General features: G+C 53.1%; 1 protein-coding gene and 1 long non-coding RNA gene across 2 annotated transcripts in view; one reads left to right on the plus strand and one right to left on the minus strand.

Moving 5' to 3' along the window:
• Positions 1-419: 419 nt before the first annotated feature.
• LOC122385375 (uncharacterized protein C2orf16-like) overlaps positions 420-18,273 on the plus strand; it is a gene marked incomplete at its 3' end in the record, with an annotated part of 159,652 nt that continues 141,798 nt past the window's right edge. The window contains exon 1 of the mRNA XM_043373600.1: positions 420-2,514. Coding sequence (XP_043229535.1) covers positions 772-2,514 — 1,743 coding nt within the window. The remainder of the gene's footprint in view (positions 2,515-18,273) is intronic.
• LOC122385371 lies at positions 3,692-12,296 on the minus strand. The gene is made up of 2 exons (XR_006257191.1): positions 10,629-12,296; positions 3,692-4,073 (listed from the first exon to the last, which is right to left on the minus strand). It is a non-coding gene; the product is annotated as an uncharacterized LOC122385371 (long non-coding RNA).

Raw genomic sequence — 18,273 nt, forward strand, 5'->3', positions numbered from 1 at the left:
TTTAAAAAGTAGCCCGTCCAGCCCGGAGCAGGGGAAAGAGGCGTGGAGGAGAAGGATTTGTCTGTCTTGAGGATGGAAAACAAGGAACTTACGATTTTTATCCTTAATCAATACGCCTTATGACTTGTCATTTTGAGCAGGAGCACCCGACGAGTCTGCGCTCCTGCACCTGCTATAGCCAGGCCGGACGGGCTTATCACGTGGCTCCGGCTGCCGACACGCCTGCGGCATCGCGGTCACGTGACGAACGCCGGCCCGGCCGCCAGCCAGCTCGTCATCGAGCGAGCCTATAGCAACGCCATGTTTGTAGTAGCCGCTCGCCATTACTTTTGCATGCCGAGGCATTCGTGTGCGGGCGGCGCGGCGGCCGGGCCGGTCGGAGGCGCGTGCCGCCCTTTCCTGAGCGCCGGAAGCCGGCCGCGAGTGCGGTGTGCGCGTGACCTGCTGACCTCCCTGAGGCCCGGCGGCCACCAAACACGAGTGTCGCGTGTGGCGTGTGCTGGCTCCCGGCGGGACGGGACGGACGGACGGCGCGCCGACTGACAGTCGGCGACCAACGGGCGTCGGCAGCGCACCGCCTCTGGGGACCGCGGCCGACAGCTGCCCTTCCCATCGCTCAGTCGCTCATCAGCCGCAGCCGCTCGGCCCGCTAGAATTGATCAAACTTAAGTCGGAGTTTGAGGCTCTCCAGCGAGCGGGCCGCGTGCGCATCACTACGCTTCGTCGAGAACGAGCGCTGATTGGCTGACGTCGGCACGCAGTTGACCCGACATGACCGGCGTCACTGCCGGCAGCGGCAGCAGTGGCCGCGCGGCCAGTGAGCACGCTGGCAGCCCGGTCGGCGGCCAGACTCGAGCCCAGACTGCCGAACGTCAGAAGCATACAGTCGTCGGGAAGCAGCAGTCGGCGTCTCGGCGAGACCCGCCACAAAAGCGGCAACAATCGCCGACGCCGACCGGGAGTGAGTCTCGGCGCGGGCTGTCGGCCATCAGGGAGCGGCCCGACTCGGCCGCTCAGCCGGACGCCGCTGCTCTGCCGGCCGACGGAGACGGAGCAGAGAGCTCCCCGCGCGACTCCGGCAACCACAGTCTGGCCGGAGAGGAGCCGGCCGACCTGCCAGAGTCCTCCGACTGCGCGCCCTCCGACGGCCAGCAGCCCTGCCGCGGCAAGGAGACGGGGCCGAGTCAGCGGGAGCACACCGAGGCAGAGCAGAGTCAGCGGGAGCACACCGAGGCAGAGCAGAGTCACCGGGAGCACAGCGAGGCAGAGCAGAGTCACCGGGAGCACACCGAGGCAGAGCAGAGTCACCGGGAGCACAGCAAGGCAGAGCAGAGTCACCGGGAGCACAGCAAGGCAGAGCACAGCGGCTCTGAGCGGAGCCACAGAGTACCCGAGCAGTCTCAGCACCCACAGACAGCCGCTGGCATAGAGCTTCGTGACTCAGAGCACGGCGAAAGCTGCATCGAGCACCTAGAACAAACAGAATTCAAAGCACATTTCAAAGACGAACAACAGAAGAGACCAGATCATCGGTCAGCACACAAAACATCAAAGCCAGGGAGCAGAGCATCCTCAAAACAGGGACAACGAGCTACATCAAAACCAACATCGCGATCATCATCGAAGCAAAGTCAAAGGACACTGCCAAAGGAAGATAACAGAACGTCTTCAAAGCAAAGTCGTAGGGCATCGTCGAAGGAAGACCTTCAAAGGAAAGAGACCAGGCCCTCTTCGAAGCAGTCTGAAGTGTTATCGCAGGGGGCGGAACATCACTCCTCAAACAGAGATCGACAGCCGTTCTACTGTGCACAAGAGCAGTTCAGCGACTCCGGCTCTGGGGACAGGCGGCCGCTCACAGAGCCGGATCCAGACCAGGCTGAAGACCGCGGGCCGTCGGTGCCGGACGCGGGCGCCACGGCCCTGTCGGGTGACATGGAGGTGCTGCGCGCGGCCGAGACTATAGCGCTGGAGAGCCGATCCGAGGCGGACCGCTCGCGCTCCATGTCGCTCGAGCAAGTCATTATCGAGAAGTACCACGAGGAGTCGGATGCGGAGGACAGCACGAGCCCGTACCGCAGCGCCGTAGAGGTGCCAGCTCTGCTGACGGATCTGGAGGAGCCGCAGCGCGCCTCCGACAGGCGCGCGGCACACAGCCAGCCCACACCAGCGCCGGCAGACACCAACAACCAGAAGCGCGCATTTCCAGCGCCGCAAATAAACCATCCGAAGCCGAGGGAGAACGGCCAAAGTAATGAAGGTTACGCCTCTTCCAATGCCATCCAGCACGGCCCACTACGGGCCGAGTCTAGAAAGACGACGGTCAAAGGCCAGCAGAACCGGAAGCCTTCTCAGCTACGGCGCTCCAGGCCAGTCGCTCGCAGTCACGAGGACCTGCGAGAGGAATTGGAGAACGGCGGCAGCGGCAAACCGGCCACTCTGCGCCTCCCGGAGGACACGGGCACCCTGCAGAAGAGCGCTTCGCTCGTGAACCTGCCGCGCAACCCGTCAGCCCTGGTGAGTGTGCTGGATGGTGACTGGGATGGCGCAGCTTGGGCTGCCTCTGGGACAATCACGTGTATAGCGTGATCGAGCGTATATGATAATCAGGCGGTTTTTGACAGGGATGTCCGGACTCCCGAGGCGCAGATTGCAGTAGTGGCGCTTTTTGGCGTAAGGCGGAGCCTGTCTGACGGCTTTGACCCATTTTCGGCGCGATATCTACACAGACTAACTCGCTATGCAAACATTCCAAGGGTGTTAGAAAGGGCTTCCGTCTGTCCGTAGCACGGAATCTGGCGGCGGTCGCCTGAGAGTGGCAATGTTACGGCACTAACGGTCAGAGACCAAACACGGCCGCATGTCACCGGCGTAATCCGACATCCTTGAGCTGCCGCGCTCAGATCGATCCGGAGCGATTAGGCGCGCCCCAGTTTACTTATCACCGAGATTTGCATTGAATATTAATGAACAGTCTGGGAGGCAATTTCTCTTCGTTAGCGTTTCTCTTCGTTCGTTAGCGGTATATTAAGAGGGTGGCCTCAATTCGTAGCTTCTCTGTGTGGACGTTGGATTATATTGATATTCTTGTCCTAGATGGACTCCAGTTGGGCATGCTTTACTTATGAACCTTATCGCGTTGTGCATACATTGTACGGTACACACCATGGTCGACACGGATCAACCGAGATCGATCGCCGCCCTGTTAAAACGCGCCTCGCCACACAGATATTTCGTACAGAATCCAATTAACTAGTAAAATTTTACTAAGTAGCTATTTATAATTTTCTTACCAGTTTAGCGTCTACGAATCATAGCACCAGTGAAACGCCTTTTGGGGCGACCAACGAAGCGAGCGAGAGGGTGGGCCTTGCACCTGCGAAGCAGTCTCGAATTTTCGAAATTTTGAAAATTTTGAAAGCTATATTTTTACAATCACAAAAAGTATATTTTTTCAAAAAGTTTTTGATTTTTCGTAAAAACCGGAATATATGTGATAGAACACACACTGATGAACTCCTCTAGCAAGTTTTACCCCAATATCTTCAAAAATAGCCATATTATTTGCATTATTGTCAAAATTTTACAATTATATACTGTAGATGCAGATGGCCCCCGGCCACTGCTCGCGCCACCATCGCCCGCATCTGCTCCCTGCCACCCCTCGGTCACCTGGCCACCTCAGAGACTTGGCCGTGGACAGATCTGTATTGGACCGCTCTGGATCCCGTCTTCGATCATTTGATTGTTACTGCAAACACATCCACACAATACGAGCTCGAGTCAAATACCAGTTGGCACGATGCAAAATGGGTCACAACACAGCTCGGGGTCCAAGAACTCTGTTTAACATTCTACAAGTAAGTAAATAAATCAAGCAATACACAGCAGACGTTGAGGTATCGAAATTCAAAGCAAAGATAGACAATGAGCATCTTTAGTGATAACATACCGGCTTATCCAGTCTCTGGCGCGCTGCCAAACGACCACGGCGACCGAACTCACGAGGCCACCAGGGCAGCCTCCACAAACAAGCTCCACAGCTTGTCCTCCCCGAATCGGGGGCAACCGAGCCACTGTCCCGGAGAATCGAACATATCAGCTCATATAAACCGGTTTTCACATTAAAGTTATACAACAAAACAAATATTCATCACATAAATTCAACTGAGTAGTTACCATATTAGATTCAGCAGTTACAAACCTCTAGAACCTCACTCACCGGTACCAAAATCCGGAGCACCCGCAACACATCCGCCTCCAATCATGGCGGGGAACGAAAAGACCGCCTTCCGCGCAGTCGGACTCGACATCAGAACCGGTCACGTGACTGCCAGCGCGGCATTCGAAATTCCGGAAAACACAATATCCGCTTACAACCAGCACAATCGGTGCCCTACGAGATAGTACAAATATTCCAATGATATTTCAAAAGCAATTAATTAACAACGCCATCTAATTAATGAAAACACGCGCACTATATCCCTACGCACAAGCGTTCAGCGGCCCGCCGCTCCAACGCGCACTTCGGCTCCTAGAGCCGCCGGTTTTATCGGGAAACGAGCACGAAGGATATGTGAAACGGGTCGGAAGACGGACAAGCTGCAGGAAAGGATAGGATAGGACGGGCGCCATCTACACTCCCCCCTTCGAATGACTGAGGCATTCGAAGCACAGGAGCGCCCGTCAAGCTGACAACCTCTACAAACCTGACGATCCGTCCACGAAAAAAAAAAAATATTTATATATATATATCTACCACCACACAACACTGAACCGATGAGCGTCCCGCTCACACTCTACCTATCCTACCTTACCGAGCCTGATCAGCCCTGTGGCTGACGGCAGCCTATTTCTAGACGGCACCTTACTTCTAACTTACTCTAGATCGGAGTCGGACCTCACCACTACCATCTTGTGTATTGGGCGCAGATACACAGAGGTGCTAGTCTTAACGAGAGCCTTTCTCACCTTGCCATCTCGGCTGGGAAGAACCTCCTGTACCTTCCCCATCTGCCACTGGCCTCGCTGCACATTCTCGTCTACTAGCAAGACTACATCCCCAGGCTCCAGGTTGCGAGACTCCTGCGTCCACCTCTGCCGAGACTGCAGTGAGAGCAGGTACTCGCTCCTCCAGCGAGTCCAAAATTGCTGCGCCAAGTACTGGACATGACGCCAACGGCGTCGGGAGAACGAGTCGGCCTCTCGAAACTCGCCTGGAATCGGCCCAGGACGGCCCCTCAGGAACAGCAAGTGTCCCGGAGTCAGGGGTTCCACATCGCCATCAGCGGTAGACACGTAAGTCAGAGGGCGGTCATTCATAATGGACTCTATCTCACAGAAGAGGGTCTGCAACGACTCATCGTCCACCCGCTGCTGCGTCGGCATGGACCTCCAAATCTTTCTGAACGTCCTGATTTGCCTCTCCACTCCACCGGAAAAGTGAGAGGCAGTTGGAGGGTTGAACCTCCAGTCGATACCCCTCTGAAGAGCAGCACGCTGGAGATCACGGCTGCTTACGTCCCTCAGCGCTTCTCGGAGCTCTCGATCAGCGCCAGTCATGTTGGTACCCATATCACTCCGCACCTGACGGATCTGCCCCCGGCGGGCACTGATACGTCGGACGGCGTTGATGAGGGAATCGGTGCGGAGAGAATCTAAAACCTCTATATGAACACCGCGCGTGACAACACAGATACACATCAGACCGTACCTTTTCTTCTCCCCCCGTCCAGCCTTAACTAAAATCGGACCAAATACATCTAACAAGACGGAAGAGAACGCTGGCGTGTCACCGGACACGCGCTCCTCCGGCAGGTCTGCCATCAGCTGCCGCTGAGGACGGGCATTGACCTTCCGGCACACGACACAGTTTCGGATCAGCCTCCGGACCTCCGGTCCGGCACCCAGAACCCAAAACCTCTCACGCAGCCTCCAGAAGGTATGGAGTCTGCCCTCGTGACCCACCTCAGCGTGAGCCTCCCTTATCACTAACCTAGTCACATGATGCCGCCTGGGCAGGATCACCGGGTGCTTGGCACTCACGGAGATACAGTCGGACCGCTCTAGCCTACCGCCCACCAGCAGCAGACCATCACTCAGTATAGGGCGTAGCTTCGCCAGCGGACTGTTCCGCCTGACGCTGACTGGACCATCGTCACACACACCGCTCGGGTACTCTGGCAGATCTCGCTGGACTCGGCGCAAGATCGCCAGCTCGGCGCCGCGTAGGTCTGACACCGTCAGAGAAGTCCGGACGGGCACTTCCCGGCGCCGCAGCCCTCGCCGTCTCGCCAAGCACCATCTTCGGAACTCACCGCTCCGAAGAACATCGATGAACCGACGGTACCAAGCCACCGCTCGCTTAAGTCTAAAATAGGAAGAAAAATGCTGAATCAGCACGTCACACGGCTGAGCCGAATCAGCTCCGACCGCTGTCAGGGCGACCGGCACCGACTTCACCTCACTCGCCGGCAGGGCGGACGGAACAGCAGGCTCCACCGGCCAGCAGTCGACGTCCCCCGCGAGAAAATCGGGCCCGCTCAACCAGGGTCCCAAGTCGGTCGGCGCACAGCCCCGAGAACCCACATCCGCTGGGTTCGCGTCCGTCGGCACGTATGACCACTCGCTTACCTCTGAGCCATCATGAATGTAAGCGAGCCTGTTAGCCACGAAAGTTTTGAATCGCGTCGTGCGATTCCGGATACAACTCAGGACTATCATGCTGTCAGTCCACATATGAACAGTATCAAATCGGGTGCCCAACTCCCTCTGCAGTACTTTCCTCACTCTCACCGCCAACACAGCGGCGGCCAACTCCAAGCGCGGAACTGACACAAACCTGATAGGGTTCACCAGCGATTTCCCCATCAGAAACGCCACAAACCGCTCCGTTTTACCCTCAGATGAGCGCACCTCCCGCCTGAGATACGCAACAGCCGAGTGCGCACTTTCACTGGCGTCAGCGAACACGTGCAGCTGGGTGGTCAGAACCTCCCCGGGTGGGCCCACGATAGATCGATCTAGCCGGACCAGATCCAGCTCTCTAGCCCTGTCCAGCCACTCTCGCCACTCTTCCGCCAGTACGGCAGGAAGAAGGTCATCCCAGCCACAAGAGAGAGCGCACAGCTTCTGGACCAACACGCGTCCCGTCACGGTGACGGGGGAGACCACACCTAAGGGGTCAAAAACAGAGCTGACAGTGGACAATACACCACGTCTGGACCAGGGCTTCTCCTCACCTCGGAACTGAAACCGGAAGGTGTCATCATCGACCGACCATCTGAGACCCAACGCACTCTCGGCGCAGAGTCGGTCCTTGTCGAGGTCCAGCTGTTTGACTTTCTTACCTCTGTCTTCCATGGGTACATACTTCAGGAACTGCGGACTGCTGCTGGTGAATTTAGTCATATTGAACGCTCCCGTGGCGCACAGCGCCTTCAGATCCCGTGCCAGATGCACAGCATCCTCAACGGAGTCCACAGCACACAGTGCGTCATCCACATATGTGTTGCGAATCAGAGCATCAGCGGCCTCCGGATAGCTCGATCTACCCTCCTCAGCGCACCGGCCCAGTGCGAAACTGGCGACACTCCCACTCGACACAGCTCCAAACACATGAGACCTCATTCGCCAGAGTTGCACATCTCCGTCCGGATCGTTGTCACGGAACCACAGGAACCTCAACATGCTCGTGTCCGACTCTGGTACATGCACCCTGTGGTACATGCTCTGAATGTCGCACGCAAAAGCGACCCGCCCCTCACGAAATCGACAGAGCACCCCCAGCAGGGAGTTCGTCAGAACAGGTCCCTTCCTCAGCAAGTCATTGAGACAGGTACCACCACTCTTAGCCGCGCAGTCAAATACCACGCGCAGCTTGCCCTTACCAGGCTCCCACACGCCATGGTGGGGGAGGTACCATACGGGACCTGTGACGTCATCGTCAGAGACTGGAACGGCGTACCCGTCATCGACCAGCGAGCTGATAACACGCCGGTACTGGTCAAAATACTCTGGGTCAGATCGGAACCGCCTCCGGAGTGAGTTCAACCGTCTGGCCGCCGTTCCGAAGCTGTCTGGCAGCTCTCCAAAATCGGTTTTGGGAAGGGGGATCTCAAAATGACCCTCCGAGTCCCGCCGGACGCCTGACTCGACGTCGGCTATCCACTCACGCTCCTCAAGGGAAAAACACTCACGGTCATCAGACAGGTCACCAAAGTCCCGCTCGTACATGGCTCGAAACTGACAGCCTTCCGAGCAGTGATCACGGACACTCTGGGTAACCCCATCATCAGAATCGGTCGCCCTCTCGACCCTCAGGAAGTTGACAGTCAGCCTGCCCCTCGAGACTGCTGTCCCAGGGACACGTCCGATCACATACCACCCCAACACGGTACGGATGGCACACAACCCCGCCTGGCCCTCAGGCGGAGCCCGGACCTCCCTGGCAAGAAGCAGTTCGGCACAGTTCGACCCAATCAGGATCCCCACAGGCGTGTCCACCTCTGTCAGCGCGACATCGGCGAGATGAGCGGCTGCCCTCAGCTCACTCCTCGGACACCTGTCCTCCTGAGTCACCGGCAGGGACGGAACGGTCATCAGAGGCGGCAGAGCATGGAAAGCTCCCCCTCTCGCATCGGCCACCTGCACGCCCGACGCGAGGCACGTCTGAATCCGCCTCTTCCCGCTCCCCACCGTCTCGAGCACAACACTCGTCTCCTCGGTCTGGAGTCCCAACAAGGAAACAAGTCCGTCAGTTAGGAAAGATCCCGAGGAGCCCTGGTCCAAAAATCCGTTAGTGACGACCACTTTGCCGTCTGGACCACGGAGGCGCACAGCCACGACCGGCAGCGCCGTCCGATCGACACCTTGGAGTCCAAGGCTCGCACTGATCACGGCTCCGCTGTGGGAACCCGACCCCTCACCGCCGGGAGGTGGCGCCACAAATCCACCACGAGGGGGCGCCACACCATCTCCGCGCGGCGGCACCACCGCCGCCTCGGGCCGCAACTCCCGGCCGCCGCCGGCACCACGCCGCGCCACTGGCGGCTGGGCGGAAACCGGAGGGGCAGCTGGAACACCACGAGCGTCACAGTCGGGGTCCCGGTGCATCACTGACGGGTGACGCCCACCGCAAGAGCGGCAAGTCAGCTGACTCCTGCAAGAGCGGGCACGGTGACCCTCCCTGAGGCACCCGAAACAAAGCCCCGCTCGTAACACCGTCCGACGCCTCTCAGGCCAGGGCCTCTCAAACATCCGCTGGCACCTGTCCAGCTCATGGCGACCGTCACAAAAAGGACACAGCCCTGACCCCGCGCCCGGTCGTGTGACCCGAGCTGCGCTCACCTTAAACCCGGGAGAGGACCTGGACACAGCCTCACGGCGCGCGGGTTCGGCACTACGAGGACCGAACAGAGGATTCCGCTTTACACGGACCTCAGCGGACAGAAACCCGACCAGGTTCGACAGGCGCACGGTCGAGCCCTCCTGAAGGAGTCTATCTGCCTCTCATCCACCGATCCTGGAGGTACGAGGGCAGCTTCGACATGACAAGGCGCAAGTTCGTTGGATGATCAAATTCACTCAGTTCCACACTCTCCATCGCGTTCATGATCTCGGTCAAGAACAGAAGAAGCTGGTCCAGACTCTCAACATCGCCAGCGGCCACCTTAGGCCAGCCTCTCACCTGTTCGACATAGGAGTCGACCAGCCCCACACTGTTGCCGTAGCGAACCTCCAGGAGCCGCTTTGCCTCTGCAAAACCAGCCTCCCCCAGGTGGAGACACCCTCGCACGAGCTGGTTGGGCTTTCCCTTCGTATATTGATCGAGATAAAAAAGAAGCTCATCTGGGTCCTCAGTCTTTGTTTCAATACGGGCCTGGAACGATCTAGTAAATAAACGATAGTCTCTTATTTCGCCGCTGAACGGGCGGAGCTCTGCGGGGGGCAACAGGGACCGCTTGACCTGGGCACTGAGGGCCTCCCCCAGTGAGGGCTTACCCACCGGCTCGATCGGAACCTGCACCTGGGCCAACTCAGGCTCCACTAGGTGCCCTGCCTCTACCAACTCGCGTTCAAGTTTAAGCTGCTCCGACCTGGCCTGCAAAAGCGATTCGCGTGCCCTCACCGCCATCCGCTCCTGCTCTACGGCCTGTTCCTCCTTGAGGAGCTTAAGTTTCGCCAAAATAATCGATACATCTGTCGATGGCCCTCCAGTAGCTTCTCGGGGACTCACCTTATTCTCTGCCGGGTTTAACTGGTCCATCTCAGTCTCGAGGGCTGACCACAACCTATCCACTAAATCCTGCTTCTTACCGGTTACCTCCAGCCCACGGGTCTCTAATTCCCGTTGCAGCTCTGTCAGCTTCAACCTTCCCAACTCCTCCTTAGTAGGCGCCATTTCAGGGTGAGGGAATAGGAATCTGCACAGCGGGGATACCACAGACCTTCCACCCTCACTTATCTACTATCTAGACACTTAAAAACACTTCCCAGCACTGAGAGGATACCGCATTCCTCAGCAATCACTTAATCTAAACACCTTAACCTAGACACTTCCCAGCAATATAAAAACACACCACATAACACAATTTAAAACCAGCGCAGGACCACCACAGGATCACCCTTACCAGTCAACTCAGTCCAGCAGAAGCAGCAGGTAGCAGCAAACCTCAGACGGCCAGATCCTCCAGCTCCCAGCTCCGGCCGAACCAGGATGCCGGCACCAGGCAGCGAGGAGAGGCAGTCGCTGCTACTCAAGCAGATGCAGAGCTGAAGGTGCGGCTCCACGAAAGATGTCTCCGCCAGAGGGGCACTCACCCGCTGGGAGCACCCTCTCAGCCCGTCCAGGGGCACACTACACTGCACGCACCAAGGGCGCGCACCACGCAGCGCCTCTCGCTGGCGCACACCACGCAGCGCCTCTCGCTGGCGCACACCACGCAGCGCCTCTCGCTGGCGCACACCACGCAGCGCCTCTCGCTGGCGCACACCACTCAGCGCCTCTCGCTGGCGCACACAACTCAGCGCCTCTCGGGGGCGCACACCACTCAGCGCCTCTCGGGGGCGCACACCACTCAGCGCCTCTCGCCGGCGCACACCACTCTGCGCCAGCCAGCCGCGCACCACTCCGCGCCAGCCAGCCGCACACCACTCCGTGCCAGCCAGCCGCACACCACTCCGCGCCAGCCAGCCACACACCACTCAGGCAGAATCCTGGAAGGCGCGGCGCGCAGCCGGTGCTGCAGCTCCAGAGGCAGATGAAGGCGCAGAGACTAAGCAGCAACTGTAGCTCCAGACGCAGCCGAAGGCGCAGAGAGGGAAGCCGCTACTGGGCTTCACCAGCAGATGAAGGCGCGGAGAAGGAAGCCGTAACTGTAGATGCAGATGGCCCCCGGCCACTGCTCGCGCCACCATCGCCCGCATCTGCTCCCTGCCACCCCTCGGTCACCTGGCCACCTCAGAGACTTGGCCGTGGACAGATCTGTATTGGACCGCTCTGGATCCCGTCTTCGATCATTTGATTGTTACTGCAAACACATCCACACAATACGAGCTCGAGTCAAATACCAGTTGGCACGATGCAAAATGGGTCACAACACAGCTCGGGGTCCAAGAACTCTGTTTAACATTCTACAAGTAAGTAAATAAATCAAGCAATACACAGCAGACGTTGAGGTATCGAAATTCAAAGCAAAGATAGACAATGAGCATCTTTAGTGATAACATACCGGCTTATCCAGTCTCTGGCGCGCTGCCAAACGACCACGGCGACCGAACTCACGAGGCCACCAGGGCAGCCTCCACAAACAAGCTCCACAGCTTGTCCTCCCCGAATCGGGGGCAACCGAGCCACTGTCCCGGAGAATCGAACATATCAGCTCATATAAACCGGTTTTCACATTAAAGTTATACAACAAAACAAATATTCATCACATAAATTCAACTGAGTAGTTACCATATTAGATTCAGCAGTTACAAACCTCTAGAACCTCACTCACCGGTACCAAAATCCGGAGCACCCGCAACACATCCGCCTCCAATCATGGCGGGGAACGAAAAGACCGCCTTCCGCGCAGTCGGACTCGACATCAGAACCGGTCACGTGACTGCCAGCGCGGCATTCGAAATTCCGGAAAACACAATATCCGCTTACAACCAGCACAATCGGTGCCCTACGAGATAGTACAAATATTCCAATGATATTTCAAAAGCAATTAATTAACAACGCCATCTAATTAATGAAAACACGCGCACTATATCCCTACGCACAAGCGTTCAGCGGCCCGCCGCTCCAACGCGCACAGGGGGTGTCGAAGTCTAGTAGGAAAATCTGGCAAAAATTCCCTGCGTGACGTCACGTCGGGGATGACCGACGGCACCTTGCACTGAAAGATACGGCAGAACGGCTATTTTTGAAAAATGATTAAAAATACTTTTGTGCTGTTATGACGCATAAAACGCTTATCAGCATGTTCCTCATCATGTGATAAAGGCATATCCGTGGTCGAAAATAGCTGAGCCCCTCCCAATTTCCAACCACCGACCTCATAAGCAAAGGATGTAAGCGTAATCCTTAAGGGCGACTTTCCTATACATATCCGTACATATGCGTCCTTATGGAAATCGGTAGTGTGGCGATTGGCGACGCGCGCGACATCTGTGTGGCGACCAAGTGGCGACTGTGGCGACACCTGGTGGCTGCTTTTCTGCTGTACGAAGGCATTGGGGTTTTGCCAGATGTGGTTCCTACTGCTACACCACTATGTTGACCCAATACTAGAAAAGTTATTTTGCTAGTAAAAGGCAAGCAAATTGAAAGTTGATTTATAAAATTGCTTATAAATGATTACGAGATAATAATAAAGAAATTTTGATTGAATAATTATTTAAATAATCAACCGTGAAACTATATTCTGGTAGGTTTAGTAGAAATAAGTCCGTGCAACCTTGTATTTAGGGCCTTGCAACGCGCACTTCGGCTCCTAGAGCCGCCGGTTTTATCGGGAAACGAGCACGAAGGATATGTGAAACGGGTCGGAAGACGGACAAGCTGCAGGAAAGGATAGGATAGGACGGGCGCCATCTACATATACTTTTCAAAACCAATTTTCAGTACGTTTTTGATATCGTACAGCAATATAAATGGCACCTTCGTGTTTCTGAGCTCAAACTGCATCTGATAGGTATCTTTTTTGTTGAAAAATTTTATGTTCAAAATTCGATCTTTTCTGACCTGGAATTAAGACCTCACCTCCGATAAATTCAGCTAAAAATGACCTCAAATGACACAGACGACATTATATTCGCAATCTACGAGTAAAATGGACCATAAAACACGTGTCACGTGACCGATACATGATATACAGTTTTCATAACCTAGGATGACCTGACCTTGACCTGAAAAATTCGAAGGAAAAGCTCGGTACCCTCAGGGTATCTAAGGCATATAGCAAGGAGTGCGTAAACCAAAAATGAGTCTGATCGGACTTGTCAGCCGGCGGTCAGAGCCTAAATTGTAAACAAGCAAAAATGCCGATAATTTTTACTTTGACCTGACCTGTGACGTCATCGGTGACTTCGAGGTCAATGAAAATAGGTTTCTTTAGACAGTTTTTCCAGGGCTATCAGACACCGTTTGAATTTTGACGATCGGCCCAGTAGTTTCGGAGATAGGAGGGCGGGGGGGGGGCTCTGGAGAGCCCCCCCCCCCTCCTCAGTCACTCGCGTTATGGAAAATACCCCAGTCATGCGCGGGTTTATAACCCCCTCACACTGCCCCACCAGATAATAATAGGGTAGGGTGGGGTAATTTGAACATGTGGGGCAATTTGAACATAGTGTGAATAACAGAAAATTACGGAAAATCCATAAGTGGCATGACAATAAGACCAATGGGAGAAATTATCGTAACTAAAAGGGCTATCATATGAACGGGGTTTAAAGTTTCAGGGAATGAAGATGTTGACGCACAGTGTAAAAAATCAATTTCGCCAGGAAAAACGCCTAACAACACGTCATTGCAACTTCATTGCAGCGCAAAATCTTGCATTGCTAGCGCCTAATACGCAACGGCTTTTGTTGTATAATGACCTAATCAGTGCCTTCAATCCAAGAAATTTGCTTTTGAACCCTGTTTTTTATAATGGCAAAATAACTTTTAGCGTGGGGTAATTTGAACATAGTGTGAGAATTTGAATGAAGACAGGGATAGCTCCGAAAAAACAACGCCCCCAGTTTTTTTTTTGCCAATGCTTTCGACCCAAGGCAGTAGCAGATAAGTGATGCCAGTTTTAGAAAAGTTACGTCTAATATCCGTCTAATGTCCGGCATTTTTGTTGATTTTCCGTCCAAAAATGTTAAAGTCAACTATTTGTCCAAATATGTCCGAAAATTATGCAGCTATCAACACTCAAAACCGTCATTTATATTGCTTATCATGTAATTTTACCAGCCGAAAAGTGTTCATTATATTGAGAGCTTAACAAGCTTTTCATTCGCCAATCAATGCTATGCACGATTACTTTATAAAAAGTGCTGAAGTGTAGCAAGCCATCGTCCAATGTTGTCCAGTCTGCTACCTTTGTCCAACCAATTCCGAATTGGACATTGGACAAAATCAGAACTCCAAATGTCCGGGTTTCGATTGGCACCACTATAAGAGATGTAGTACGGTTGGGAGAGTTTTTATCGAACAAAAATGATAGACGTTCTGTTAATTGAAGAGGGGCGAATTCTGTCAACTGACCGGTGTGCAGCGTGCAGATATTGCTACTCTGCAACTGTTATTTTTGCTGTTGTGTTGATTTTTCAAGTGAAGGTATGTTTAGAATTGTTCTGCCTATTTGTTTATGGGTCAAACAACATCGGTGTTGGCGAGACTATCGTTTTTGTGACAGGTAAAGGCATTATGTTCAAATTACCCCACGGTGGGGCAATTTGAACACACCGTGACTTGGTGGAGAAGTGAGGCTATGCTATTCAACTCATTCAAGGTATGCTCGGCTCGTCCAAAAATGAGGCTTGCATGGTGAAAGCAAGTGACACTTGCGCTACTGAAGCAGTTTTTCTTCATCCAGGGTTGAACTGGAATTTGGTACAACGGAGAAGACGTAAAAATATGTTCAAATTACCCCACACTACCCTAAGCATACAAAGAATGAAACCTTAGTTTTGGACCCGCTACACCTTTTCTAATGGCCGCCCCACACTGGAACTCGCACGCGGGTTGCGAGTTTTTGGGTTTTCGGGTTTATTCAAAATCAAATGATACAAACTAAGCTGAGTGACCCACACTACCATCTAATAAGCGAGTCTGCATGTTTTTAGCTTGCGAGCGACCTTGCATCGCATTCCAAAAGTTGATTTTGAGCCAACTTTCGATTTTCCTCGCTGCGAGGTCTGCGAGGTTTGCGGGTTTTTCGTTGGTGTCGAATTTTGGTTCGTTGCGCTGGTATTGCGACTATATGTAATTTTCTGAAGGTGTACCGGCTTCATTGCATTCATAAAGTTACCATAAGGTAACGGTCTAATCAGTCTATGAATTAGTATTATGCCCGCAAACTCAAAACCCGCAAACTCGCAACCCGCATGCGAGTTCCAGTGTGGGGCGGCCTTAAGTCGGTCACCTTTTCTAAGAGAAAACACCTTTTACACCTTGAAGGCCTGGCTACACTATGCGTTTTCTGCGTGCGTTTTTTGCGAGTTTGCGTGATTTGCGGAATATCGTTATAGAAAGAAACGACATTACGTTTTTGTTATATGTTTTTCATATAAACTTTTAATTAACATAAACGTTCTTTCAACTATTATATAAATATTTAAGAAGTTTAATTAATAATAACCTTTTTCTAGAACAATATTACGCAAAACCCGCAAACACGCAAAAAACCCACGCAGAAAACACATAGTGTAGCCAGGCCTTTACACCTTTTCTAAGAGATGTTTGAATTTCAGTGAGTTTCAAACCTCAGTAACTTTTGAAATAGGTATTGCGGGCCCAGCTTAGCTTTTACGATATTCGTAATGAGGCGTATGGACCAGTATGTTCAATAAGTAAGTTCCGTTTTGATATAACTCGTTTATTTTTTGGCACATCTCAACCATACATGGCTCACGGCTCGACGAACTCGCCCTGCAGGCGAACGCATCGTTCCCATCGCTTGGCCAGGTCCCGGATGGCCGCACGGAAGCTTTGAGTGAGGGTCTTTTCGCCATACTGATAAAAAGCAGACCCGAGTGCAGACCGCGAGCCGAACCTCCGGCCCCGGATATTTTTATTCATGCCTGCGAACAGCCAATAGTCACTGCGTGCAACGTCTGGACTTGGAGAGTAGGGATGGTGTTAGAGCACCTCGATGCCCTCTGCCTGCAGGGCACCTCGCCACGGGGGCACGGTGAGGAGGCGCGCAATCCTGGTGGAGGATGAACCGACCACGGGCCTTCTCGGGGCGGCAACTGGCGATTACTGGCAGAAGATGGTCTCTAATGATCCTGGCGTAGGCTTATGTTAAGGCTTTCTGTTATCGCCTGGACAGCAATCTTTCTGTTGGCCATCACCATCTCCTCCACTTTGGCGACGTCAGTGGCTGTGACCATCGTCCTCAGCCTGCCTGCACGTGCCAGGTCGAGCACGCTCTCCCTCCCCTCCCCAAACTTTTCTTCCGCTTCCGAACTGCGGAATCACTAAGAGCATGGCTCCCGTACACATTCACTAAGTTGGCGTGGATGTTAGCCGCCGGCTAGGCGCTAGCCCTGGATAGCTAGGAATCGTATCACTGAACGTTGATCCTCTCGGGTGGCCGATGCCATTTCTAAAGCAGTCTTAAAAATGATGTTATTTGATCTGCTCCATATCGTCACAAATGGAATAAGAAGCTGAAAATGCGGTCACTTCGACATAAAGGTCTGAATTCTAATCCCTGAAAAAAATCACGTGCGTAGACCGCGTGAATTTTATGTAATTGCTCTCCGGAACTTACTTATTGAACGCACCTAGTAATGTGTCCGCACTCAGCATACAAATTTTGAAGAAAATCGCAGGGGCTCGCCCAATGACCTTGAAATTCCGTAGCTTTGTGACTCCGTGACTTGAAAAATATGGCGGGCCGAGCTTAACTTTTATGATATTTGTAATGAGGAGGATGTAGTATATCCGCATACCAATTTTCATGGAAATCGCAGGGGCTCGCCCAAATGACCTTGAAACTCAAACCTCCGTAACTTCGTAAATATATTTGCGGGCCGAGCTTAAATTTTGTGATATTCGTAATCAGGAGCATCTAGAGTGTCCGTAGGGGAGGTTGGGGTAATTTGGCCGCTTTTTCTTAGAAAACGATGTAGCTTAAAATTGACGACACATTTCTGCATTTTCTCAACGCTGGCAGGTGTCGCATTCATTTTACTTTACTGGACAGTGAACTTGAATTGATAGAGTAATTACTTATATTGAAATTGTGACGTATTACAAAGGTCTGCAAGGCGGCCAAATTGCCCCACTAGCAGGGTTTATTTGGTCGTGGGTGTGGGGCAATTTGGCCGGTGTTAGTTTGCGGTCGGGATTTTCTGTTATATTGCGAGTCAGCTTCAGATTCACCAATGACGTGTGTCCTATGACGCATTTGCCGCATTTCGGAGGTTGACTCAGGGGTCACAGGGGTCAAAATAGACAAATAAGCGGCTCTACACCTTTTTAGGCGCAATTTCAAAAATTTAAAGACCAAATTCAAAAAGTTTACATTCAAAATGCACGTGAACGTTTTGAATTTGGTCTTTAAATTTTTGAAATCGCGTTAAAATACTGTAGATGCGAAGACAGTTTTTTACGTATAACTTTTGAAGCAATCAAGCTAGGTCAAAACTTCGAGTACCATCGTAATTCTCTCGTCAGTCCGCATCGAATCATATATGTGTTGACCTCGAGAAGTCAAGGTCAAAGGTTGACCTCAGCTCACGTTACCTCAGGTCGCTTGACCTCAAGGTCACGTGATCTCAAGGTCATCATGTATATCATTCGATGCGCCTTGGCGAACTGAACAGAATGAGACCATTTGTGCGGCTGTACCATTTTTATGTAAGGATTTATTAGCAAAAAACGTTTGGTAACCTTCGATGACGTCACATGCGCTTACAATTGTCCAATCGGAAGTAAGACATCAAAGTAGTCAAAGTTGGTCATGAATCATGTCATTTATGGTATATGACCATGAAAACTCGGCCGTCCTAGCAGTGACCATGAGCGCACCGGCCAAGTTGCCCCGCTAGTCCCGGCCAAAT

The sequence above is a fragment of the Amphibalanus amphitrite genome, unplaced genomic scaffold, assembly GCF_019059575.1.
Source record: "Amphibalanus amphitrite isolate SeventyFive unplaced genomic scaffold, NRLGWU_Aamphi_draft 000216F_arrow, whole genome shotgun sequence".
Taxonomy (NCBI): Eukaryota; Metazoa; Arthropoda; class Thecostraca; order Balanomorpha; family Balanidae; genus Amphibalanus; species Amphibalanus amphitrite.